The sequence below is a fragment of the Hippocampus bargibanti genome, linkage group LG18 (genome assembly GCF_051943395.1).
Source record: "Hippocampus bargibanti isolate YZ-2025 linkage group LG18, ASM5194339v1, whole genome shotgun sequence".
Lineage (NCBI taxonomy): Eukaryota > Metazoa > Chordata > Actinopteri > Syngnathiformes > Syngnathidae > Hippocampus > Hippocampus bargibanti.
The window spans coordinates 3,746,306-3,773,409 of record NC_142751.1 but is presented as its reverse complement, the minus strand read 5'-3'; the positions used below and the strand labels follow the sequence as shown (position 1 = coordinate 3,773,409).

Sequence of the window (27,104 nt, the reverse complement as noted above, 5' to 3'; positions counted from 1 at the left end):
AACCTTAAATTTGGATCATTAACATTTTTAGTGAATGCAAAAAAAACACAATTTTGACTATAGAACATTTAATTTTACTTTTTCAATTTGTATTCTGACATCCCTAAAACAATGAATTACTCTCTTTGAAGATTGTTTTGCATTTTTATGTCAAAATTCCTTCCACTAAAATGATTTGTTTGGATGCAAATGTTCAATAAACCCTAAATTTGCATGTTATGAAATCATTTGTATCTGCCCGAATGTAAGTTAGTAAATAGTACAGATGAAGCCAATGGTCCCTGGCAGAAAACAAAAGAAGGGTCAACGTGAAAGTCTGAAGGGTTTATTACTGGATTGTAATGTAACGTCACGGCCGATGTTGCCGGGAAGGTGGGCGGAAGGGGTGAAGGGTCATCTTCCACTCTGAATGTCAGAGGACAAAAAAATATCACCCCCATCAGAAGAAGGGGTGATGGCAAGTCTTCCAAAAAGAAAATAATCATAATACAAAACAAACAACAACCCTGAATCAATTCTTTTGTATGTACACAAGTCAGTCGGATCTGACGCCACTACGAGTTGGACGTGTGGCTCAGACTTTGCGGGTGAAGTTGCTGCCTCTTGTGCTGCTCCAGGACAGCCAGCTGCTGGAACTGGTCCGATGTGGACAGCTTGTGTATGAGCGGCGACACGCAGTTGGCCGGAATGATCAGTCCTAAGTGGGACAGAGAAATTTAAAGTGTCAGGACGGAATCATTCATCACCGATTCCATTCTAAAGTTTTTCCGGCAAGGCCCACAAGCGCTCACCGACGATCCGCTGGCCGTCTTCGGTGCGCAGACGGACGATCTGCACCTTGACATTGGTGCCGCTGACAGGGGTGAGCACCTCCTCCAGCTCATTCCACACGCTCAGCACTGAGCCGCACAGCACGTAGTACGTACGGCAGCGCAGGCCGATCTCGCACTGCAGGCCCACTGACGCCTTCTTGCAGTTGCCTCGCCTGCAGAGGCAAACGGCACAACCCCGTCCAGAGGCCATCTTGAAATCTATGGAATCTCAATGAACTGTTTTCCCTCATATTGTAAAACGGGTTGCAAGTCACCCCCTTGATGAAAGCGCCTAAAAGAAACTTTTAAAAATGATTTAAATTCATCAGCCAAATCTGTTTTTAGGATTTTACTATGCCAAATATTGGACTCACTCTTCTGTCGACAGAATAAAAAATATACCGTATTTTCCGATGTATAAGGTGCACTGGAGTATAAGGCGCACCCCCAATCAATGATCTTCTAAGCTGCGCGCATGCGCAATCACGCACTGCTTGCACATACTCAGCGCACAAGAATATCTATGCAGCGCACATTTTGCAATGTAGCTAAATGAGTGACAGGTGTCCAGCCAATAATGCCGTACAGTTCACGTATGCTACGCAATCGGAGCAGAACGGCGCAAATGTGCCCTGCTCATACGTGCCGTGATACTGGCGTGATATTGGTGTGTGGCCACAGCGTACACATCTGATGTTGCTCACAGTGGCCCCCAGTGTGCTCACGGAGCTTGTGTGTCTGCTCAGACACATGAAAAATTAGAGGGAACATTGCCCCCAATGAGTAGTGTATTTTCAAACTTGTATTATATATATATATAATGCGCACCGGACTATCAGGCGCACCCCCTATAAATGGTGTATTTCCCAATTTTTTTTCGACGTTTAAGGCGGACATTCAATGAATGAAAAAAGTTTTCCAAATATAATATAGAAATACAGTGATACCTCAGCTCACGAACTGAATTGGTTCCCAGAAAGTGTGTGTAAGGCAAAAAGTTCGACTGCCAAACATTTATTTCCCATAAAAAAATTAGAAATGAGAATAATTGGTTCACAGGTCCCCATAAAACATAATTTTCTACTAAATAAACCTTAAAACTACACAAAATATACCTTATTTTATGTATAATAAATGTGCTATTGGATTCTAATGAAAGAAACTACTGTATAATCAAGTCGTTTTATTCACCTTTGTGATGGCCGTTGATGAAGTTGCCTCTTGAAGATATCAGAGTGAAGTTGCCGTGCTTTCTGGGCGATAATACCCCCACTCACACTGTCCCCTGCTGGCTGCTTTTCGTTAATCCAAATCAACAGAAGTTTTTCAACCTCTTCTATTGCCTGAGACTGTTGCTAAGACAACACAGAAACACCCTTAGCCACACGTAGCAATGGTCGACTTAGCGAACTGGTAGTGGGACGCTAAGTCACACAAACGCACACCTCGTTGGTTTTTTTTATTATCTTCTTCTGCTCGACCGTAAATTTCTTTTGTGTCCTCTTCGGCTTAACACTCGCCTGTGGTTGGGTCTTTTTCAGTCCCATAATAGCAAAAGTACTCCACTCGATAGCAAACCACATCTGTACTCAAAGAAAGGCAGTGACAAAAACTAGTCCGCAAGCCACCGTGGCGCTGTTTGACCGTGTGGTTTGGTTTGTCCGCTGAAAACGAGTTTGTCTGCCAAGATTATATTCTCGTGAGTATAATGTTCGTAAAGCAAAAGGTTCGTGAGCTAAAGCGTTCGTAAGCTGAGGTATCACTGTATGGTAAAACGGCTCACAAATCGGCCTTTGTTTAAAGCGCCTAAAAGAAACTTTTAAAAATGATTGAAATTCACCTGCCAAATCTGTTTTTAGGATTTTACTTCGCCAAATATTGGACTCACCCTTCCGTCCTCTGAATAGAAAAAATATATACAGTATTTTCAGGTGTATAAGGCGCGCACCGCCGGTGAGTAGTGCATTATCAAACTTTTTCCATATAGAAGGCGCACCGGACTATAAGACGCACACCCAATAAATGTTGTATTTCCCATTTTATTCTATGTATAGATACTAGTATGGTATAATTGTATGAATGAAAAAAGTTTTCCAAATATAATATATAGTATAGATATGTCAAAGTTTTCCAAATATAAGGCACACCACCTTATAAGGCACTACAATAGATGCTGAGGTTGCGCAAAACTTCTTAAATGGGGGGAAATTGGAGTCTGTGGCTGCGATCTGATGACTTCACATATAAGGCGCACCGGCATATAAGGCGCAGGGTCACATTTTGAAGAAAATTAAGGCTTTTAGGTGCACCTTATACATCGGAAAATACAGTGAGACCTCAACTTACAAACACCTTAACTTACAAACTTTTTGTCTTACAAACGTCAAATTTATGAAAAGTAAACCTTATAATAAACACTATTTTCATAATACACACCCACCACGGCTGGCGGAGTGATCTTCGGCGGAAGCACACGACCGGACAGCACCAGAGGTTAAGTTACCAACAGTCCTTATGGAAGGTGACTCCCCTTCCGTAAGCCATCAACGACCATCAAAAAGGTAAATAAAACTTTATTTTACAGCAAGTTTATTTCTTTAATTACAGTCGTCATGTAATGCGCCTCTCTTTCCAAACAGCAATTCCCTTTGACCTTCGACCTCCAATGCCATTCCATCAAGCCATAAATGACCATCACAAATGTAAATAAAGTGACTTTATGATACAATGCAGTGTATTTCTTTTATTACAATACAATAGTACATTTATCATACATAGAATAAGGTATGTTGTGTGTAGTTTTAAGGCTTATTTAGTTGAAAAGTATATTTTATGGAAACCCGGGAACGGATTATTCCCATTTTAATGGTTTCCTATGGGAATTTATTTTTTGGAGATACACACTTTTCGCCTTACACACTCTGTCTGGGAACCAATTAAGTTCGTAAGTTGAGGTCTCACTGTACGGTCTATATCGGTTATGCTATTCGATATTTCCGTGTTGCTTGATGAACAAACTTACCAAAAAGCGTGCGAACAAATCTTGGCCGATGAGGTGTGCTGCTCGTTCCAGTGTTGCTTGGCGTCTTCCGACAAGACCTGAAAATGAGCAACATGACAAACAATTTAAAAAACAACCGTCGGGCGTGGGCAAATAAGTCTCAAAAGCGCTGCGGGGGAACCTTCTTAAACTTCTTCTTGATGTCGGCATACGCCTCGAGCTTGAGCTGCCGGCCCGTGTTGGGCCGGTAGACCAGGAAGAGCCTCTTCTTGGCGTTCACCTCCTTCACCAAGATGGCCGTCTTCTTGTTGTTCCGCGACTGCAAGAGTCCAACGCACAAACAGGCGGCGTTTCAATCACCTCCCGGGAGAAACGCAACCACGGGATGCAACTTGAGTCACCCGACGGTTCCCCAAACCCCCGTCGACTCCCAATGTAACACTGAAACTTGTATGTTGGGGCAATTTTAAGTCAAGGTATCATTTGATCCTACCTGCACGTAGAAGCCATCATCGGGTCCGTTCTGTTCAGCCCAGGCATGTGTCGCTTCCTCCCAGGACATACCGCGTTCCACGCCAACCTGACCCCCACCGCACAAGATGGATTAAATACGTGAAGAATGACTTAAGAAGCAAAATAACTCATTGATAACCAATTGCGGTCAACAGAAAAGGTCATCACGGCTAATCGGGGCTCAGGTAACGACCAATCCGGTGTGAAAACAAAAGCAAAGGAAAGCACAGACACCTGAAGAAAAAAAGTACCCAAGCACTGCATTTTCTGGTGTACAAGGTGCACCGGTGTATAAGGCGCACCCCCAATGGATGGTGTATTTAAAAAAAAAATCCATATGTAAGGCGCAAAGTTTTCCAAATATACAGTATCTTCTTCTTTTCCTTTCGACTTTTCCGTTCAAGGGGTCGCCACAGCGGATCAGTGTCCTCCATCTTCAGAGGTTTAATCCGCATGTTTGTTTTAGCCAAGCTTTTACGTCGGATGCCCTTCCTGACACAACCCTCTGTATTTATCCGGGCTTGGGACTGGCACAAGGAGACTTATACGGTATAAATATATACGTTTTTCAGATATCAGGCACACCACATCATAAGGCTATCCAGCGCCTTACAATTGCCGTATTTTCTGGTGTATGAGGTGCACCCCAATGAATGGTGTCTTTTCAAACTTTTTCCATATGTAAGGTGCACCGGTCTGTCAGGCGCAACTTCAATGAAAAAAGTTTTCCAAATGTAATATACAGTATAAATATATCCAAGTTTTTCAGATACGAGGCACACCACATTATAAGGCTAGCTAGCGCATTACAACTGCGATATTTTCTGGTGTCTAAGGCGCATCCCCAATGAATGGTCTATTTTCAAACGTTTTCCATATATAAAGCACACCGGACTATAAGGCGCACCTTGAATGAATGAAAAGGGTTTTCATAGAAATACTGTATTTTCCGGTGAATAAGGCACACGACATTATAAGGCTAGCTACCGCCTTACAATGGCCATATTTTCTGGTGTATAAGGCGCACCTCGCAATAAATGCTTTCTTTTAAAACCTGTTATGGCCCAATATGACTTCACATATAAGGTGCACCGGTGTATAAGTTGCAGAGTCATCTTTGGAAGAAAATCAAGGCTTTGAGGTGCGCCTTATACACCGGAAAATACGGTACATTCATCCCCAGAAACCCACCGTAAAGAGCTCAACGTGGCCTGATGCCGTGTAGCCCGGCGTCAGGAACTTTTTGCAGTCCGCCTTCTTCACCCTCTCATCGCCGGAACCGAGATCTTTATTAACAAAAAAAAAAAAGAGGGAATCATTTAAGACTGTTCAAGAGCAATTGTTTTTTTGGGTGGGGGTGTTTGGTGACGTCTATGGCACCCAGAATGCCCATGTCGAATCTGCCGTTGCGTTTGGCTTCCTGGATGACGGCCGCCAGCGTGTCGGAGAAGTACTGAAACAAGGCGTTCTGCTGATGGACTTCCATGCCCAGGATGCGGTTCAGGAACTTCCCAATGTTGTTGTAGTCTAATGGGGGGCAGATAGTTGAAAAAAAAGCAGTGACTTCAAAATACAGTGATACCTCAGTTTACGAATGCTTTAGCTCAAGAACTTTTCACTTCATGCGGACTGGTTTTTGTCACCCCTATTTTTGGAGTGCGGACGTGGTTTGTTATCGAGTGGAGTACTTTTGCTATTATGGTACCGAAAAAGACCCCACCACAAGGTTAGTGTTAAGCCGAAGAGGCCAGTAAAGAAAAACTTCTGTTGACTTGGATTTATGAAAAGCAGCTAACAGAGGACAGTGCGCGAGGGTATTATCGTCAAGAAAGCACGGCAACTTCACTCAGACATCATCAAGAGGCAACTACATCGACGACCATCACAAGGCTTAATAAAACAACTTGATTATACATAACAGCACAGTTTATTTCTTGAATGACAATACAATAGTACATTTATCATACATAAAATAAGGTATATTTTGTGTAGTTTGAAGGTTTGTTTAGGAGAAAAATGTTTGGGGACCTGGGAATGGATTATTCTCATTTTAATGGTTTCTTATGGGAAATAAATGTTTGGCAGACGAACTTTTCGCCTTACAGACGCTTTCTGGGAACCAATTAAATTCGTGAGCTGAGTATAGAGTATATCACATTTTCATGATCATACAAAAACACACACAAAAAAGTCCATTTTCTCCGAAGTTGAGGGGACATGGAAAAGTCGGACGCTTTCCAGGTGTGAAGCTCACCTTTGTCCAGCGACAAGGCGTTGTATCGCTCCTCCACATTGATGAGACCAACGCCGATCAAGCCCCTTTGAACATCTAAACCACAAAGTCAATCAGACTCGCTCACACTCAATCCACGCAGTCAAAAAGAAAATAAAAGGAAAAGAAATCCAAGATGGCGCCAAAGTAGACAGCCATATTACGAGCCTTGTTTTTTTTTGGGTTGCTTTTATGTTTTCTTTTGTCACTTTGTTTCACTATTGGTGAAATGGACGCTTTGATTCTCTCCTCTTTCATCTAGAACTGCTTCATGCAACAAAGGTACAGAAAGTGCTAAAAATTGAAGACTGTGTCTCTTTTGTAATGTGTCAATTTCTTTTGTTTTTTTACTTCAAGATGGCCGCCGGGACAGTTTACATCAGCTCCTGTATTTTGTTTTTTTTTACTACTTCTCCCTTTCATCACTTTGCTGCTGTGAAATGTAAATTTCTCCACTGCGAGACTAATAAAGGCTAATCCAATCCAATCCACCCTGGCTGGGTCAACACATGTGCGTTCACAAGGTGGAGTTGTTTGAAAGGCGTCTTTTGTTGGTGAGTGAACGCTACCTTTGAAGAAATCGCCCTGAAAATCTGAGGGCGGAGATACGAGCGGCGTGTCGAGCTTCACGATGGACTTCATCACGATCTCCAAAGCGTTTCGGCCGTACTGCAACAAGATAATCCAAACTGAAGCCGTTTGCTTATTTGGTTTAAATTGGGCGGAAAATTGGGGTAAAACTGCCGCCTGAAAACCAAACGTACTACAAAGGACGCGGCCTTTGAAAGGCGATTGTCAATTCAATGTCTCGTTATTATGACTGCGTGTACTGTCAAGGCAATTCCCTACACCAGGGGTCGGGAACCTATGGCTCGCGAGCCATATATGGCTCTTTTGATGATTGCATATGGCTCGCCGATAAAACTAAATACATATTCTCGTTTTTTTCGCCGTTCATTTCCCGTTGGGACTGCAGTTGGCGGAAAGCGCCATTTTGATTGGATGATACTGGCCGTCATGTTGAAACAGGTAAACGCCCCTTTAAATGAGCCCAACTAGTGCACTTCAGCTTGAATGCACCGTTGCTTTAGCCTTTGAGGAGAGAAAATGTTCTGATTCTAATTTGTAATGAAACAATACCATCGATGAAACAGTCGAATGTCAGTGACATTTTAACAAGCCCCATGTTAACGTTAGCATCAACATATTTCTGCGAGAAGTATATTGCAGGTAGCAAGTGTGGAAGCTTATGAGCCGTGTGCAGGCTAGCTAGCAGTAACTACGCCTCTGGACCGGCAAATTGAGTTTCATTCCGATCATTTGCCTGGATTTTTACCAATCACGAGGAACGGAAAACCATTCATGTTATCGGTGAGTACTTTCACAAAGTTATTTTAAGTAATACATTCTGATATTTTGTTGAAAAGTGGCCGTGCGTGTTTGCGTGTTCGTGTGCGCGCGCACGCCAGTGTGTGTGTGTGTGTGAGCGCGCGCATGCGGGTGGCTCTCACTGAAAAACATTTCTAAATATTTTACTTTTATGGCACTCTTAGTCAAAAAGGTTCGCGACCCCTGCCCTACACGAACACATTTTAAACATTGTTTTATTTTCTCAGACTTCCGTTTTTGTGCATTCGGTCAACGCCATTCCTCCACTCTTTACAAAGGTTCTCCCCAAAAAAAGGTTTTATTTTCTTAACATTTTATTTTCTCAGACTTTTGTTTTTGTACATCCGGTCAACGTTATCCAACCGCTCTTTACAAAACTCCCAAACAGCGTTTTATTTTCTTAACATTTTATTTTCTCAGACTTCCATTTTTGTACATGCAGTTAACGTCATCCCTCCACTTTTTACGAAACTTCTCCCAAAAAGCGTTTTATTTTCTTAATGTTTTATTTTCTTAACGTTTTATTTTCTCAGACTTCCAATTTTGTACATCCGGTCAACGTCATCCCTCCCCTCTTTATAAAAGTTCTCTCAAAAAGCGTTTTATTTTCTCAGATTTCCGTTTCTTTACTTCCGATTCAACGAAAAGACACGGAAATAAAATGGTTCTGCTTACTTTGTTGTCAAAGTTAAAGCGGCTGAGATCTCGTGTCTCTGTGGCTCTCCTGTCGCCGTGCGTGAGTGCTCCCTGTTGGAGAGAAGGTGCCGCAGTCAGTCCGACATCAGCGGCGAAAACGGTCCAATGGGAACGCGGCGGGCTTCACATACAAGACTTTCTAATCTTTTAGCCACGATGGAGGCGAATCGCTGCTCGCCGGCCAACTCGGAAATGAGGAAGACGTACTCAGGAGCCGTGACCTGGTTGGACCTGTGGGTTCTCCCTGCGGGGTGGGGGCGGGACGTCAAGCGCAAGTTACATCCTGGCACCGCGCGTTACCCACGGCAACCGGCGACGGCACCAACCGAACTGCTGGATAGCCCGGTCGGCGCTCCACGGCAGCTCCAGCGTCATGTGGACCCTGCGGCGCTGGTTCTTGACCCGCCGGTCGGCCTGCAGCGAGATGCCCGAGCTGGCCGCCTCTGAGATGATGGCGATGTGCTGCCGGCAAAAAAATATATAAAAATGGAGCGACGGTGAAGACAGGCGTCAGACTCGCCGGAATCTAATCCGGTGGCGCCGGTGTTTACTTTCTCGCCGTCCATGAAACGCTGCTTCTCCGTCAGGTTGAGGATTTCCACGGGGACGTCTAGCTCCGAGCGAGACTCGTACGTGATGGTGCCGTCGTCGTTGCTGACCACTCGCCCTTTGCGACCGGTCATCTACATGATTGACAGACGGACCACTTCAATGTTCCCGTTTGATCGGAAGAATCAATCCAAGATGGCGCCAGAGTGGGCAGCCATCTCACGAGCCTTGTTTTTTTTGTTGCTTTTGTGTTTGATTTTGTCACTTTGAGTTGTATGTGAATCGGTCGCCGCTTGTAATTGAAGCGGATTGACGTGCAACAGGAGATGGGAGACCATTTCATGTTTATTATGTTTGTTAAAGTCATGCATGCATGCCTTGCATGCTGTGTCCGAGAGGACAGTAATTTAATCTGTGCTGTATGTCATGCATATTAGCATATTTGACAATAAAGCTGACTTTGACTTTCATCTAGAATTGTTTCATAAGACAAAAGGGTGCGAAAAGTGCAAGATTTAATTACTGTATTTGTTATTGTGTTTTTTTGTTTCGACTTGTCAAGCGCTCCACACGCCAAGATGGCGTGTGGAGCGGAATTGAAGCGGATTTATGTGGGACAATCTCTTTTTCGTCAATGGATGCTACAGCTTCGTGTTTTGCTTTAAATTTAGCTGGTAGCAGACGTGCACATTCCACGTTGACGTCAAAGGTCGGTTTGATCCTCTCTTTCATATAGAACTGTTTCATACAACAAAGGGGTGCGGAAAGTGCTTCAGATTGAAGGACTGTCTTTTGTAATCTGTCACATTATTTGTTATTTTGGGTGTCTTTTTGTTGATCTGACTTTAAAATGGCGCCGGGAGTGACTGCCTTCATAACAGCTGCTGTATTTTGTATTTCTACTTCTTCCTTTTCTGCTGTGAAATGTAAATTTCTCCACTGCCAGACTAATAATGGCCAATCCAATCCAATCATTAACCAGCAACATTGATAAAACAAGAAGGCAGAAAATAAATATGGAAAGGTATATTGTTTGTTCCAAGTAGGTTAAAAACAACAAATGGCATCAACATTTTGTACCTCGGCAACATTTTCGGGTCCTCCGAGCTCGTCAATGAGCTCGTCCAACGTGTTGGGTGGCAGTTCCTCGGCCAGTTCCTCCAGTTTCTCCAGGAGGTCCCGTTTCATCTTCTGTGCGGTTTCCACGGCGTCCTGGCTGGTCAAGCAACTGTCTTCTGGCTCCGCTTTCACTGCATAAGCACGCAGCCCGTCGGAAACGTTCGTTCTCTGGGCCTGGAAACAAACGTGCCGAAGAGAGCTGACCTGCAGCAGGCGCCACGGGGGCGGAGAACGCCGGCCGGCTGGAGCCCAGGCCCGAAGCTAACAAGGCGCTTTGGATGGAGTCCGGGTCGATGCTCTTCCTTCGCTTTTTCTTCTTCTTTTTCTCTTTGCTCTTCCTGGGCTCCTTTCGGATGAGCCAAGGATCTGGACCAAGCAGCAGAAAAGCACGTTTGGCGCCGTGCCGACGACCCGCAAGGGACGCCGAGTTTCTCACCGTCCTCATCGTCCTCGTCCGTCTCGTCCCGAAAAGGGTTGAAGTCGTCGTCCTCGTCGGCCGAGCTGACCGATTTGAAGCTGTCATCGCTGTCCACGTCCCTGCCGGAGTCTTTGTCCGACTCGTCCGATGGGGTGTCCTCCGAGCTGGAGCCCGAGAGGCCGCCGTGCTGGCGGGGCCTCTTATGCAGTTTGGCTTTGCTCTCTGGCGCTGGAGAAAACGCAAGTTCTTTATTTCTGCGGCCCAAAGTCAGACGGCGGGTGCTTTGCACACCTTTTCGTTTCTTTCCCTTTTGCTGCGGTTGCGACGCCGAATCGGCGGGCGAGGGGGTCTTCTTGGCCGACAGGTCGATCCCCAGCAGGCTGTAAAGCTTCTGTCTGTCGGGGGCCGGGAAATGCTTCTCCACCAGCGACTGCAGAACGCCTCTGCGACACCACCGGCAAAAGGAGGGTGTCAAACACAAACACATTTTTTTTTTTTTTTTTTTTTTTTTTTGGGGGGGGGGGGGGGGGGGGGGGGGGGGGGGGTTGTCTTGTGGGAGTTCCTACTTTGCGGTTGATACAAAGTCGTTAAGCTCTCCGCCTCCTTCCTCCAAAGCCTCCAAAGTCCTTGCTTCTCCGGTGGACTGCAGGCCAATCACCACACACTGCCAGAGAACAGGGGAGCCATGGGGTTATAACTCACAATTGGGTGCGGAATATGCTCGTTCTATATTAATACTGTCAAAGTAAGCAGAGTTATAAGACATGAATGCAGACTGTGACCAAGTACGTGGCCCAAAGTGAAGGCTAAATGTGGTCCGCCACATTATTTTATTCAGCCCGCGAAAGCAAATCCAACTCGTGAAATGCCATGCTCATCTATCGAGCGAGCTAGCTAGCTAGTTCTCTTTCTATTCAGCTAGCTCGCTAATCCCTTACATCACAGGTGTCAAAGTCAAGGCCCGGGGGCCAAATCTGGCCCGGCACATTATTTTATTGGGCCCGCAAAGTGAAATCAACATGTGACATTCCACGATGTTTGCTAATATCCAAACCAAAATGTCAAATTGTCGTCAGCCGGTCCGTTTGAATCGCACCTTGCCATTCTGGACCTCCTCCCTGGCCAGTTGGACCACCCTGCGGACCTTGGAGGCGATACAGAGGTACTTGAAGAACCTCTGGTGAGCCGACCAAAACTGTCCCCACATGGACTTCTTCATGCGCTGCTCGGCGTCCATCAGGTTGGCCGCCTGCTGGAACTTTTCCCGGGCGCTCACCCACTGCGAGTCCAAGCGGCGGCGTTTCAAGGTCAAGCGACGAGCCGTGCACATATGCCGGCGGACAAAGATGGCGGGCGACTCACCAGCCGGACCGACTTGTTGTACATGTGGATGTAGCGCTTAGTCAGTGGGACCTCATCGATCTTGAAGGTCACGCCGGTGAAACTCAGCTGGCGCGCGATGTACATCCCCCTCAGCTTCATATCCATGGCGACAATCTCCATGGCGCCCACCCCCCTGGACCACAGTAAAAAGTCTCAAGTTTCAAGCTGAGGTGAAGGAATGACGAGTTTTGGCAAGACGTCCGCAATCACCTGCGCTCGACGGCTTGAATGAAGTTGCCGAACTCCCTGAAGGGGGTTTTGTGGCCCCAGATGCCCAAGCGGTTCATGTAGGCCATGTTTCGAGGTTCCGAAGCACCTGTGGCGCTGGCGTACACCACGCGAGCCTTGGGGAGTTTGTTCTGAAGCTCCAACACCGCCAGCCCCGTTTTGGTGGGTTTGGAAGATCCGATGGGACAGACATTTTTGGCCTTGTGACACTCATCGTAGATGATCTGAGGAGAGTGCCGTTAAAGCAAATGCCGCAAAAGCTATATTTTCTCGACGCCCGAAGCAGCCACTCGAACCGTTTCAGGAAATACTGATCCACCGCGTTACGACCAGAGTGAAGGATACAACGCCGTCAAAGTCTTCGCCGCACCAGTGGAGCAGTTGCTCAAACCGGGTCTTGTACTTGCCGCCCGATTGGCTCTCTCCGATTAGCGAAGAGTAGGTGGCGAAGATGACGCCCTTCTTCACACTGCCGTTGTGTTTGGAGGAGATCTTCCCGTACTTGAACTGGAAAAACAAACGGTGGCCATCGGCTTTATGTCTAGACGCTGAAAGTGCCCAAATAGCATGGGATCAGTACCTTGTTGAGAGAATGAACTTGGATGTTCTTGGCTCCGATGTCCCTCAAATCCCGCTCTGCGTCGTACTTCAAGTCATTGGAAACGCTAAACCTGAACGCGGCAAAATTGACGTGAAACAAATTGCGGCAAAGAAAAAAAAACAAGGCGCCTTACCAAAGAGATCTCTTCCTGCCCAAGAGGTAATTCTCATAGATGATCCCAGCGATGGTGCGCCCTTTGCCCACGCCGGCGCCGTCCCCGATCAAGTAGGCCGCCCGGTCGCCGCTGGGCAGGAACGTCTCGTGTTGCTGCGGAGGGGAAAAAAAAGCGTTGGCGAGGCTGCCGGCGAGGCAGCCGGCGAGGACTGACGCACCTGGGCGGCGTACGTAATGGCTTCGAGCTGCAGCGCTGACAGGCAGCCGCGGTCGATCATCTCCTCCGGGATGGTCAGCCGGTACCACACGTCGGGGGGGCTGACGCTGGACAGGGAGCTGGTCTCCACCACTGGGTCGGGATGGCGCAGGCCCACTTTCACTAGGTGGCACAGGGTGAGGAGGGAGGTGACTTTTTACAGGATGCCGATGGCGCTGCACCGACATGTTTTTCAAGATGCAGGCCTTTGCGAGCCCGCTAAGGTGCCGCTTGGCGGCAGGCAGTCAACCCAGTTTGCCGGGCAACAACGAGCGGCAGTTTGGCGCAAAACTTAACTCAATGACTGCAGTCAATTTGCAAAGATGTGTCAACTCCAGTGCCAGGGTTTTTGTCATTTTCACTCAAATTGCAGGACCCGCAGAAAATTGAGCTTTAGAACTACATCAACATTCAATTCAGCATTACAAACCTTAGATCACAGGTGTCAAAGTCAAGGCCCGCGAGCCAAATCCGGGCCACCACATCATTTTTTTCGGCCCACGAAAGCAAATCAAACTTGTTAAATTCCATGATGAGTGCTAAAATCTGAGCCAAAATTTCATATTTTTGGATGTCAACCACAATAAAAGTCATTATTCTTGACTTCAAATTTGAAAACGAGTCATTCATTAATTTTCTGTGTGCTCTATATGTAATGTTTGAAGGGATTTAAACATTCTAATGGGTTCCCCAAATTCATAACGGCCCTCGAGAGGAAACCATAACTACAATGTGGCCCGCGGCAAAAAATGACTTTGACACCCCTGCCTTAGATGCTCTGCTTTCATCAAAAAAAAAAGTGTTAATTCCTAAGTTAAATGGATCTGGAGTTATCTGAGCTTGAAATGGGGGCGGATGTACAAAATAAAATACAATTTTGAATTATATAGCGCTTTAACAACAGCTAAAGCTATTACAAAGCGCTAACATGGAAAAAAGCGACCGCTGCCATCTCGTGGAAGGGGAAAAACCCCAGCTGGTATTTATAAGACATAAAACGCAACACAAGCCAAGGCGGCGACTGTACATACACTTCATGGGCATGTACTCGGCGTAGGTCTCGGCGTGCCCCAACTCTTCTTCCTCCTCCTCGATGGGGTCGTCGTCATCCCTCATCCCTGGCGCGTTCTGCACAGCGACGGACAAGCGGTAAAGACGGGCGTCGGCTTTTAATCGAGTGCGCAAGAGCGCCGTCTCGCACCCACCGGCGAATGCGAGAATGCCTGCACTTTGAGCTCGTCGTTATGCCAGTTGGCAAGGTCTTCTTTCGCCGGGGTTTCCTTCTTGACACCATTGTTCATCTCACCTGTGGTCGGGCGGGCGGATGTTAATATTTGGGCGCCGTGTCACCTCGGTTGCAGGCGAAACTCACCAGGGCCCGTCGCGGTGGCGACCGGCGTAGCGATGTCCGGCGGCGGCTTGAGTTTCATGAGCTCCACCAGACTGTTGCCCTTCAGTGTTGAATTCTTCCCCCCACCCGCCCTGAGGAGGTCTTTCAACTGAATCTGTTCAACGGGTCAACGGGCAAGTCAGACAAACGGGCGGAAACGTCGGCAAAATGGTGCCTTTTTTTTTTTTACCTGGTCGTGATTTGAAGGCACGGCGGCGGCGAACGCAGACGGGGGATGACTTGGGGTGGCCGAACCTCGCGCGGCGCTGTTGGCCACGTGGACCACCTTGGTGACGGTGATGGTGTGCTTGAGCGGGTTGCCGGCCGACGGCTTGGCGGGCACTGCCCCCAGTGAGGGCAGCTGATTGAGTTGATTTAAGACAAACGTGGTAGTCGAGGGCTGCGGTTTATGATGCTGTGCGGGGGGGCGGGGGGAAGGTTTTCATCCAGCAAAATAGTGTCATCATATTTTTGGATTTATATTAATTACCCTGATAGTTACAATCGGGCCTGGAGACTGCGTTTCGGTTCGAGCGACTTCCCCGGACTCTGTCGCGGCGTCCAGGGCATTGATGGAGATGGACTGAAAGATAAGCAGGAAGGTCATTGACTATCACCCAAATCTGTGACGAGACGCTTTGCGGGGCTCGAAGGGAGTCGGGGGAAGGTCGTCTCACTTGCTGAGCCGTGGACGGCTGAGCCACATCCTGAGAATCCACGTCAAAAACTCCAAAGTCGTTGGGGCAAATGCCGCTCTCACTGAGAGCTGTGAGGAGTAAATCCTGACCTGGATCCATCTGCAAGATGCAGAAATAATAAAGACATCATTAAAATATACCAGCAACACCACCAGACATAAAAATTGCAATACTGGAGGAATAAGGCTCAACTATTGCAGGACGAAATCAGCGTTTTAAAGCTCCAATTTTACATTGGTAAAAAAAAATGAGTAAAGTGATACCTCGGCTTCCGAACCCTTTAGCTCCGAACCTTTCGCCTCACGAACATTAAATTCGCGAGCATATAGTCTCGGCTGGCGGACTAGTTTTCCACACCCCAGTGTAGACGTGGTTTGTTATCGAGTGGAGTACTTTTGCTATTATGGGACCGAAAAAGACCCCACCACAGGCTAGTGTTAAGATGAAGAGAACACAAAAGAAAATTATGGTCGAGCAGAAAAAGGAGCTCATCGAAAAACACCAACGTGGTGCGTGTTTGTGTGACTTAGCGTCCCAGTACCAGTACGCAAAGTTGCTATGTGTGGCTAAGGGTGTTTCTGCATTGTCTAAGCAGCGGTCTCAGGAAATAGAAGAGCTTGAAAAACTTCTGTTGATTTGGATGAATTAAAAGCAGCTAGCAGGTGACTGTGTGAGTCAGGGTATTATGGCAGAGAAAGCACGGCAACTTCACTCGGATATCATCAAGAGGCAACTACATCAACGACCAACACAAAGGTCAATAAAATGACTTGATTATAAAGCACAGTTTATTTCTTTAATGACAATCCGATAGCACATTTTCATACATAAAATAAGGTATATTTTGTGTAGTTTTAAGGCTTACTTAGTAGAAAAGTATATTTTATGGGAACCTGGTTATTCTCATTTTTAATGGTTTCTTATGGGAAATAAATATTCGGCAGACAAACTTTTCGCCTTACTTCCTGGGAACCAATTGAGTTCACGAGCTGAGGTATCACTGTCGTTCGATGGTAAATGTCTGAATTTTAGGTCAACCATTTAAATTTCAACAACAGATAAAAGCTCAACCAAAGACGTCAGGGCTTTGCCAAAATGCCCCCAAAATTATTTTGAGAGGGTCGCTAAAATATGAATATGACGATGTAAAGAAGGTCGGGTCAATCGAGACACGTGTTTGCTGCGACGGACTTCCTACTTCCTCATGACAACGTCGCTGCTAACAACGCATAACAGCACATTGCGAATCACTATTTTGGAGATGAACACGCAAAGGCGTTCGGGCATACTCAGTACTTGTAGTATGCCTCATTTTGTTTATTAGCTGTCTGGTTTGTTTTTTAATTTTTATTATTTTGCTCGACTGCCCTCGGGCATGGTGACACAGCTCCGGCCAGGTTGGCTAGCTTGGCTAGCAAAGATGAAACGAAAGAAAATCAAATTTGTATTTTTGAGGCTCGAACGCAAATTAGGCTAAAGATGAGTTGCAATTTTGATCCCGTCGTGCCTTCCCGAATAAACAAAGGCTGTTATTGTTCCTGGCGTGATACAACCGAGGGGAGACCGCAATGTCAGTTCCTAAACATATCACTTATTATTCAGCCGCTTATATTCATCAGCAATACATTATTATCTATGATTTGAGTAAGTCGCGGGGTATGCCGGGGGTATAAGTCTTCTGTATTCAGGCGCTAGCCACGGTCCAAGTTGACCATGACCCGAAACAGCCCCAGCGAATTCGCAATGTCAGCCGTGTTGCTAAACGTAACACTGCGGTACTTGAACGCAGAATTTTGTTTGTTTTTCGTGTCTCGTTTCAAGTACATTTAGCCCTAATGGGGACATGTAACCCTAATGAGTGGTTAAATAAGCTCCGACTTTGAATCGGTTCACAGCCGAAAGCGAGCTAGCTAGGTCAGCTTGCACCGGAGTCGTGAGTGCACCAAGGGCGAAGACGTGTCGGGCGACCTCTCCGACGGCTGCGCGGACAAGGGGCACTTAAACGCGACTAACTTCGCGGGGTTGCCTTGCCTGTTTGTGCTGCGGCTAAGCTAACGTAGCGACGCTAAATGGCGAAAGGCAGCCACCGCACACCGGGAACTTCTGAGAAATGGCACATACAATAATCCCAAGTGTGCGGTAAATTCTTGTTTTCCCGACGTGGTTCTGAAGAGAATGGCCTTACTTGGGGGCGGTTGACGGTGCACTGTACGTCCGCAATAAGGCGCCTCGCAGCGCTCGTTCGGTTGTTGTCCGGTCCGCGCCGCCGCGCTCACGCCATCTTCTTCTTTTTTAATCAAACACGACGCCGCATGCAGGTCACGTGATGTGCATTAGGCCTCGCCGAGCCGTCTCTGCCCCCGCTATTCCCGTCGTCGAGGGCTTCGTCTCGGCGTCGGCCTTCCAGCACCGATGCGGTCGTTCGAGCCGCAGCGCCGCCACGACAGAGCATCGGCACAAAGGACAAGCGCAGCCTTCCTTGATGTCTTTGACGCAAACGACAAACATCGCATCGATCAAACGTAGTCGCAAAGCGTCACGTGACCCTAGACAATTCTGAAGTCTTCTTCTTGTTCCCGAAAAAGTGCAATGAACGTTCGGCACGCTGGCGCCACCTGCCGACTTCGAGTGTGCTAATGAAATATTCATGAAATATCTTATCTTATCTTATCTTATCTTATCTTATCTATCTATCTATCTATCTATCTATCTATCTATCTATCTATCTATCTATCTATCTATCTATCTATCTATCTATCTATCTATCTATCTATCTATCTATCTATCTGTCTATCGATCTATGATCGATCCATAATTCCCTTTACATTTGGAAACACGATGACATAAATTTGTGAAGTTTGACCCCTTCTGGAAAATGTTAATATTGCCTGTGCATATTCAATTCACATTAACTGTTTAACCGTGAAAATAATTTAAAAAAGAAATAAGATAGAAAGACATGTCCAGGTGTTATTGATAACGTTATTTTCAACAGCAATGAGGCATCCACATTCCTGTTATGTTTTATGAAGAGGTACTCGGAAGCGGAAGTGACGAAAATAAATTGAGCGAGTGTGGTTGACAAGAAATGCAGGTATCAACGTTTTTTTTTTAATACAAAAACACGGGGAAACCTAAATAGCTACACTCATCCTTTAAGTATTATGGAATAAAAACAAAAACACGTCGTTATTTTATTATTACAGTACAATGCAGGCGACGTGGGGGGCGACATTTCCTCCTCTCGCCGCTGTTACGATACATGAGGGAAAAATGGCGAACTACCCGTAGCAGCTTTCAACGCCGCTCTGGTTTGAGCTGCGTAAAGCGGAAGACGGTTGAGTTTGTGTCTGGTTCTGGGGGGTTTGATTTTCGCAAGGACGGGGACTGTAGGAGACAGCTGTGCGTGTAGCCTCGGGGAACCACGAGTCGGATATGAACGGGGTAAGTTGGAGACATGTTTGACACAATGTCCCAGCTTCCCAGAAGAAGCACAAATAAAACGACCAAATGGGAATTTCTGGAGTTTAATTCGAGACCCCAAAGTTGGAAACGTTTGTACTTGTATCCTATTTCTTGGCTAGCCAAAACGATAATGGGCAACTCATTGCGGTTTACATCTTGCTATAAATTGTCGTGGCGGTTAAGAAATTTAAAAACATCCAGGCTAACAAATGTAAACACAGAAACAGTTTTTCAAATACACAGTAGCTTCGTTTTTTGTTTGTCTGCTTGTTACGTTAGTTTGTTGGCCCTTCACACAAGGGATGTCGCCTTGTAGTTTGGCTGAACATTTAAAGGGAACTGGTTGTGGGCGTGGTTCCGTCCCCAGCCACGTAGACTCGTCCGTAAATGGCGCATCCATATTGAATGTGGCAAAGTACTGCGCATTACCACCACTTAGCTATTATCTTTCTTCTTGGATTTGCTTTTTTTTCTACTGATACTCACATATGCTTTGAATTTTTTTCTTGTTAACTTGGACACAGATTACAAACACATCAAATGTAAAATCCGTTCTATGCAGGATTTGAAAGTTTGCGACTCTCGTCTCTGCACCCACAGTTCATATGCTGTCCACAAAGTGTCACCATATCAAGTTGCCCTCAGTCCACTTCTCCCGTGCGCGATGACAAGACGGCGCAGCAGGGAAGTTGCCCTTCCTTGCGGTGTCAGACAAATGATGTCCAGAAGCTGGGAGAAGGTACATATACGGTTGGGTTAGTTTAGGAAAGGGTGGACCAGTTTTTCATGGCAGGGTTGGCTTCATCATTTCTGTTCTGATCCTTGATGGAAAATTTGTTTTTGATTGCAAGATACAGCGTAATGTTTGTTCTTCAAAGCAAATGTACACAATTGAAGATTAAATTGAAAATATCAATCAAGTGGCCATATTTGATGCGCAGGAAAGTTCTGACAGATTTGTTTCCCTTCCCACCAGGCCAGATGCTAAACGGTATCGTCCCGATGATGGAAGATTGCAACTCTTCGAATGCGGCGAGGCAGCCTACCTCTTGCTGGTCAGAAGAATGTACATCACCTTTACCGGTTCAACGCCGCCTGCGGCCTGCCGCAGAGCGACCCCCCCAGAGTGCTACCGACAGGCCTCCGGCTCCTTTGCACAGCAGCAATCGAAGCACGGCCTTGTCCCGTCGTCATCCGAAGAAGAGAGTCACGTCCAAAACGTGTGCTGGTTTTTGTCACCTCATGTTGATTTAATGCGTGTCTCACCCTCCGCTTCGCTTTGCCCAAACAGCGGCCAAGGAAAAACCTCCCAGAACCGAAAAGTTAGTGACTACTTTCCAATAAGGCGCAGCTCACGGAAAAGTAAAATGGAGCTCAAGGTAACCTGAAACTTTTTTTGTTGTCAAAATTCAGTTTCATCCAGTTCTAATCCAGATTTCATGTTTGTAAAATCTTTACATTTGGGTGCAAATTCATACATTCATGTCCTTATGAAAAGGATCAAATTAAGCGGCTAATATTCAGTCACATCCATGCCTCAAACGATGCATCACCTTTTTTTTCTCCAGTGCGAACAGAAGAATCTGATTGACCTTCGCATAATAAACGGCATCGAGGAAGGAATGCAGGTAAGGATCTTTCCTACGTTGACTTCCGACACATTGAACATGCCATGCAGGGAAAGAGAAAAAAAAAGATAAAATGAGTGAAATACAGTGATACCTTGGCTTACAAACAATTTATCCCATAAACATTTCGCCTTACGAACATTGAATTCGCGAGAATATCATCTTGGCATACGAACAAGTTTTCGGCAGACGGACCAAACCACACAGCGCCACGGTGGCTGGCGGACGAACACCAAACCACACGGTCAAACAGCGGCACGGTAGCTGGCGGACTAGTTTTCCACACCCCCTTTCAGTGCAGACATGGTTTGCTATCGAGTGGACTACTTTCGCTATGATGGGACCGAAAAAGACCCCGCCAAAGGCTAGTGTTAAACCAAAGAACACATTAAAGAAAATGACGGTCGAGCACAAGATCGTCGAAAAACCCGAACGAGGTGTGCATTTGTGTGACTTAGCTGTCCCACTACCAGTATGCTAAGTCGACCATTGCTATATAATACCGGTAACATCCGATTTACGACCGGCACGAATTACGACAACCCGTACTTATGACCACAACCGACAGACTTTTTTTTAAAATTCTATGGCTGCCACGCTACAGCCAGCAACGCGACAGAGACAAAGGTCAGTGCGCTTCTTCTTTTCCTTTCGGCTTTTCCTCTCAGGGGTCGCCACAGCGAATCAATGTCCTCCATCTATCCTGGTTTTGTGCATCCTCTTCTCTTACACCAGCTACCTAATCCAAAGTACAAATACAAGTTGACAGCATCCCGTTTTCGTACCCGCTGTCCTGAAGAAGGAAGCGGGGAGGCGTGGCCCCGCCCCCAGCTGTCAATCCGAACGTGACAATCAAGTAGAATGTTTATTCGCCGGAGCAGCATTGCACAACATGAGGATACAAAATAATTGTTTCTTAACAAACGCATACGACAATTTTCTCCACCATGACAGCACAGCAATCGGGGGGAGAGAGGGGTGTCCACCTACGCCGAGGCAGAGCGGGTAGGATCGCCGCGACCCAAACGCCGCGTCGGGCTCACGGTCGGCGTCGCCGCCTCCTTGAGGGAGGTGACCTCTTCTGGGTTCTCCATTAGCAGGGAGAGCGATTTTTGGACAGCTGTTTTTTTTGACAGCTCGCATGCGTGGGAAGCCATGCGGATTTTGGTCAGCAGAAAGCGTGTGCGCAGACACAGTAATAAAGATCGATAATATGAAATATAAAATGATTAAAATGACACTAAAAGTTATAAGATTTATAAATGAACTCAACATTTTGGTATATAATAGTATTCAATCGACAACAACAGATTGACATCGTATACTATCCTGTCGTATAGGAGATGCCAGCGTGTCATCATTTGTTATGATCACGTGATCCCCGCGTCAGCCATTTTGAATGCTGTTCGATTTACGGCCGGTTGACTTGATATATATATATATATATATATATATATATATATATATATATATATATATATATATATATATATATATATATACCAATAAAAATGACTTAAAGTGTCCAAAATCTGCAAAAAATTGAGCTGCGAATTGGGCATTTTGAGAAAGTCCCGCCCCCAGTTCATGACGTCACGCCAATATGTCTTGCATTGCTGGAGAATCAAAACAATGGCCTCAGATTCGGAGAATATGCTTTCTTCTTACACATCCAGTTATGAATATCATTCAAATAGTTCTGAAGAGGAAAGCATACATGTTTGCAATCGATTAAATAATTTATTCCGCGCCATTTTGAGGCAACATTGAGGGGAAATGTCTCACCGAAAAACAGGCACGAAATGGCGACCTCCTGTGGCCACCTCTGTTTCCACTGGCTGATAAATTCCTTATATGGAGCTTGGACGCCCTCTTCTGGCAGCTTTTGGGTGCAACACGAGGTCCCCAGACCAAACAAGTACAGCAAAATACATTGACGTGATGGAAGGACTGCTACAATGCGTCATTTTTTTCGGTCAGGGGCGTTCCTTTAATGACGTCACGTACGGACTCGTCACCAACTCAAAAACAAGACTTCCTGAATATTCAGCGCGAGTCTTAAAACGTAAAATATAGCTATATGCGGTGGAATCTTATTAAAATACGCTCAGTAGAAGTCATTTGAAGCCATTTTACAAATTATGTACACAACTTGTCCGCAGACGTCGGTTGTCCTTTAAGGCTTATTTAGTTGAAAATGATGTTTTATGGGGACTTGGGAACGGATTATTCTCATTTTTAATTGTTTCTTACCAATTAAGTTCGTAAGCCAAGGTATCACTGTATTAGTTATTATTATTATTAGTTAACTCACCTTTCATCACCCTTTCATCCAGATCTGATCAGGATATCACACGATGTAAACACATCATGTCGAAAAAAATAAGCAAATCTTATTTTGAAGGTGCGGCACATGGAGGGAAAGGGCCGAGCGGTGTTTGCCGCACGTCGCTTCCGCAAAGGCGAGTATGTGGTGGAGTACCACGGCGATCTCCTGGAGATGGCGGACGCCAAAAAACGCGAGGCAGAGTATGCCCAAAACCCAGAGACAGGCTGCTACATGTACTACTTTCAGTACCTCTGCAAATCATACTGGTACACTCAAGCTCATGATGCTGATAAGCCGAAATGTTTTTCAATTCAACATCTCTTTAGCATTCACATGCAATTTTTTGGGGGGGTGGGTGTGACGACTTACGCAACATTTGCTTTGCCATCCAGCGTGGACGCCACCAAAGAGACCAATCGCCTGGGGCGTCTGATTAATCACAGCAAAGGTGGCAACCTGCAAACCAAAGTGCACGACGTGGACGGCTCGCCGCATCTCATCCTGGTGGCGTCGCGGGACATCGGCGAGGGCGAGGAGCTACTCTACGACTACGGCGACCGGAGCAAGGCGTCCATCGCCGCGCATCCGTGGCTCAAACACTAACCCCGAGGAGACTCGCTTTTATTTTGAAATACTCCCCTCACGAGCTCACGTCGGGTGTTTTTGGTGAAGGCATATCCCCAACTTGATGGGAGCGGCAAATTCTGTTTGTTGTTGTTTTTTTTAAACATGGACATTTTGTGAACGTAACGCACTTGGGCATGCTTGTACAGGTAGGTGCACTTTTCGAACCTTTTCACCAATTGAATGCACTTGTTTTTTTAAAGGACATTGAAATCACGCAAGGACATTCTCCACATGGTGTCATTGCAATATTGGGGCACTTGTTCTTTTTTCCCTTTTTTGTTTTAACACTTTGATGAAATGTCAAACACGGTTGCTGTTTGGTTTTAACTATTTTTTTGTAATTTGTATTATGATGATTATTATTATTTTAACTTGAACAGCCCGGGTAGAGTTAGAGTTTACGTTTGGGGCCACATTGGAAATAAAATAAAGCAATTGTGCTAACAGGTCAACGTCATTTTTAAACATGATATGATAATATTGTCAAGTGATTTGTCATCATGCTGAAATTGGTTCTTAGCTCATTTTAATATAAAGTACTTCTTTTCCTTTTCGGCTTTTCCCTTCAGGGGTCGCCACAGCGGATCAATGTCCTCCATCTAACCTGGTTTTGTGCATCCTCTTCCCTCACACCAGCGACCTTCATGTCCTCTTTCACCACATCCATAAACCTCCTCTTCGGTCTTCCTCTCGGTCTCCTGCCTGGCAGTTCAAGACTCAGCATCCTTCTCCCGATATAGTCGCTCTCTCTCCTCTGGACATGTCCAGACCATCTCAGTCTGGCCTCTGACTTTCTCTGCAAAGCCTCTAATATGAGTTGTCCCTCTAATGTACTCATTTCTGATCCTATCCAACCTGGTCACTCCCAAAGAAAACCTCAACATCTTCAGCTCTGCTACTTCCAGCTCTGCTTCCTGTCTTTTCTTCAGTGGCACCGTCTCCAGTCCAAACATCAAGGCTGTTTTATCACCACTGTTTTATACACTTTTCCTTTCATCCTAGCTGAAACCCTTCTATCGCACATCACACCTGACATTTTTCTCCGGGCCGCTCCAGCCTGCCTGGACACGCTTCTTCACCTCTTTTCCACACTCTCCATTGCTCTGGACAGTTGACCCCAAGTACTTAAAATCCTCCACTTTCTTTATCTCTTCTCTCTGTAGCATCACTCTTGCACTTGGATCCCTCTCATTCACACACATACATTCCGTCTTGCTGCGACTGATCTTCATTCCTCTACTTTCCAGGGCATATCTCCACATCTCTTTCTCACATCAGTTTCTCCGCCACCTGTTCCCTGTTCTCGCGACAGATCACAATGTCATCTGCAAACATCATGGTCCAAGGAGATTCTTGTCAAACATCGTCTGTCAGCCTGTCCATCACCATAGCAAATAAGAAGGGGCTCAGAGCTGACCCCTGGTGGAGTCCCACCTCCACCTTGAATACCTCTGTCACACCAACAGCACACCTCACAACTGTCTTACAGTCATGATACATGTCTTGCACCGCTCTGACATACTTTTCTGTCACTCCAGACTTCCTCATGCAATACCACAGCTCTTCTCTGGGCACCCTGTCATACGCTTTCTCCAGATCTACAAAGACACAATGCAATTTCTTCTGACCTTCTCTGTACTTCTCTATCAGCATTCTTAAAGCAAACACTGCATCTGTCTGTCACAAATGTTCACTTCTGCTCTTAGTCTAGCTCAGGGGTCGGCAACCTTTACGACTCAAAGAGCCATTTGGACCCATTTCCCACAGAAAAGAAAACACTGGGAGCCACAAAATCCTTTTGACATTTAAAATGATGTTCTGACATCTTAATGAATGATTCTTTTATATATTCTCCGTCTGTGAACGGCTTCCCGTGCCTGACTATTTCCTGAGTGGCCACAAAACTAGAATATGTAGCTGAATTTGTAGATTTCATCCACTTCATAAAATGATTTTTGCTCTGATCAGCGTTCCGCATCAGTTCGGAAACGGCTCTTTTTCTCTCGTCTCCATCCGGATATTTTTGGAAATGTCTTGCGACATTTGACTTTTTGTTGTTTGCTAACTTCTCATTACATATTAAGCATACGGGTAAACCCGTCTCGTCAGCAGTGAAGGCGGACGAATCTGCCCACGTATCATTAGACGTTAATTTTTCTTCAGACACTTTTCTTTTCTTAGATTTATCCATAGTTGGCCTACCTGGGAGTCGAAAAAATTCAAGAAATCGTGTGCAATTTGGTGGTTGTGACCGGATATATGTCCACTGTTGATGGTTGTGACGTATATAATGAGTGACCAAAAAATTGAATATGTTTTATTTTGTATTATTTATAATCACCATAATCTTCACATTTAGAATTACATTTTAAAAACGAACAAACTAAAATAATATACATTAAATAAAATACTCATTATTTATTTTCTAAAGCCGCAGGGAGCCGCAGCAGGGGGGTGAAAGAGCCACATGCGGCTCTGGAGCCGCAGGTTGCTGACTCCTGGTCTAGCTTCAACTACTCTTTCCCAGAGTTTAATTGTATGGCTCATCAACTTTATTCCTCTGTAGTTAGTACAACTCTGCACATCTCCTTTGTTCTTAAAAATCGGCACGAGTACACTCCGTCTCCATTCTTCAGGCATCTGTTCACCATCTAAGACACAGGTGTCAAAGTCAAGGCCCGCGGGCCAAATCCGGCCCGACACATCATTTTTTTTCGGCCCGCGAAAGCAAATCAAACTTGTTAAATTCCATGATGATTGCTAAAATCTGAGCCAAAATTTCATATTTTTGGATGTCAAACACAATAAAAGTCATTATTCTTGACTTCAGATTTGAAAACGAGTTATTCATTAATTTGCTGTGTGCTCCATATGTAATATTTGAAGGGATTTAAAGATTCTAATGGGTTCCCCAAATTCATAACGGCCCTCGAGAGGAAACCATAACTACAATGTGGCCCGCGGCAAAAAATGACTTTGACACCCCTGATCTAAGATCGTGTTGAATAAGCCAGTCAAGAACACCAGTCATGATAAACCCGAATGGGGAAATCGAACGTCGGGAAGTTCAACTAAAGTAATGAGGCTAAACTCAATTACTCGCTGTAGCCACATTGAACCAATTTTAACTAACGAGTGTTGCGAGCAATTGTTAAAAAGGACAAATTTAAAAAAAACAATGACATGTTTATTTTTGCAAAGCATTTAGAATAGGCAGAACTGAAAATCTGGACTCATCCCATTCAAAAATAAAATATATATTTTACTTCCCTTCTGTGTTTTGCATAGATTACAAGTAATCAGTACAGTATGCAAAACAAAGGACTTGGTTATCCAGTCAGACTTATATTAACTCTGTCACTGGCAGACAATGTGCAAAAATGTGTCCACTCCAGTGCCAGGGTTTTTGTCATTTTCACTCAAAATCCAGGATCCAGACAATGTTGAGTTTTAGGACTACATAAACATTCAATGCGGCGTAAAAAACCTTAGGAATTACTTTTTTTTCTGATGAAAGAAGAGTCTAAGTAACATGGGTCTGGAATTATCTGAGCTTGAAATGGGGGCGGCTTCATAAAATACAATACATATTTTTATATAGCGCTTTAATAACAGC

At 45.4% G+C, this 27,104-nt stretch overlaps 2 protein-coding genes across 4 annotated transcripts; one reads left to right on the top strand and one right to left on the bottom strand.

Moving 5' to 3' along the window:
- Nucleotides 1-309: 309 nt before the first annotated feature.
- sbno1 (strawberry notch homolog 1 (Drosophila)) lies at nucleotides 310-17,999 on the bottom strand. 2 transcript variants are annotated; one of them, XM_089021219.1, is made up of 32 exons: nucleotides 17,625-17,999; nucleotides 15,419-15,538; nucleotides 15,244-15,324; nucleotides 14,932-15,156; nucleotides 14,724-14,856; nucleotides 14,557-14,657; nucleotides 14,383-14,479; nucleotides 13,314-13,474; nucleotides 13,115-13,248; nucleotides 12,961-13,051; nucleotides 12,726-12,887; nucleotides 12,363-12,604; nucleotides 12,132-12,285; nucleotides 11,866-12,048; nucleotides 11,336-11,433; nucleotides 11,061-11,212; nucleotides 10,788-10,997; nucleotides 10,556-10,717; nucleotides 10,313-10,482; nucleotides 9,235-9,366; nucleotides 9,010-9,145; nucleotides 8,815-8,927; nucleotides 8,663-8,734; nucleotides 7,168-7,267; nucleotides 6,581-6,655; nucleotides 5,707-5,853; nucleotides 5,518-5,612; nucleotides 4,307-4,393; nucleotides 3,995-4,132; nucleotides 3,835-3,911; nucleotides 792-985; nucleotides 310-697 (listed from the first exon to the last, which is right to left on the bottom strand). In XM_089021219.1, exons 2-32 carry the CDS (start codon nucleotides 15,536-15,538, stop codon nucleotides 555-557), a joined length of 4,185 nt encoding a protein of 1,394 aa, XP_088877345.1. In that variant the 5' UTR covers nucleotides 17,625-17,999; the 3' UTR covers nucleotides 310-554. The 2 variants fall into 2 exon arrangements, with proteins under 2 accessions (XP_088877345.1, XP_088877344.1); XM_089021218.1 differs by having other exon boundaries at nucleotides 15,232-15,324; nucleotides 17,625-17,998.
- A 690-nt stretch (nucleotides 18,000-18,689) lies between these two features.
- kmt5aa (lysine methyltransferase 5Aa) lies at nucleotides 18,690-23,940 on the top strand. Of its 2 annotated transcripts, none has more exons than XM_089021227.1 (7): nucleotides 18,690-18,883; nucleotides 19,505-19,643; nucleotides 19,881-20,124; nucleotides 20,196-20,283; nucleotides 20,473-20,532; nucleotides 22,937-23,094; nucleotides 23,254-23,940. In XM_089021227.1, the coding sequence occupies exons 1-7, from the start codon at nucleotides 18,875-18,877 to the stop codon at nucleotides 23,462-23,464; spliced, it is 909 nt and encodes a 302-aa protein (XP_088877353.1). In that variant the 5' UTR covers nucleotides 18,690-18,874; the 3' UTR covers nucleotides 23,465-23,940. The 2 variants fall into 2 exon arrangements, with proteins under 2 accessions (XP_088877353.1, XP_088877351.1); XM_089021225.1 differs by having other exon boundaries at nucleotides 18,692-18,883; nucleotides 22,937-23,127.
- The last annotated feature ends 3,164 nt before the right edge of the window (nucleotides 23,941-27,104 follow it).

Excerpts from the sequence above, each read along its gene's own strand:
- sbno1 (XM_089021218.1), bottom strand. The coding sequence starts at position 15,538 with ATGGATCCAGGTCAGGATTTACTCCTCACAGCTCTCAGTGAGAGCGGC. Across the intron at positions 15,157-15,231 it reads GCCCGATTGTAACTATCAGG|CATCATAAACCGCAGCCCTC; the intron begins GTAATTAATATA and ends CCCCCCGCACAG. Across the intron at positions 10,718-10,787 it reads GGACGAGGACGATGAGGACG|ATCCTTGGCTCATCCGAAAG; the intron begins GTGAGAAACTCG and ends TGCTTGGTCCAG.
- kmt5aa (XM_089021225.1), top strand. Across the intron at positions 19,644-19,880 it reads TGTCCAGAAGCTGGGAGAAG|GCCAGATGCTAAACGGTATC; the intron begins GTACATATACGG and ends CCTTCCCACCAG. Across the intron at positions 23,128-23,253 it reads TACCTCTGCAAATCATACTG|CGTGGACGCCACCAAAGAGA; the intron begins GTACACTCAAGC and ends TTTGCCATCCAG.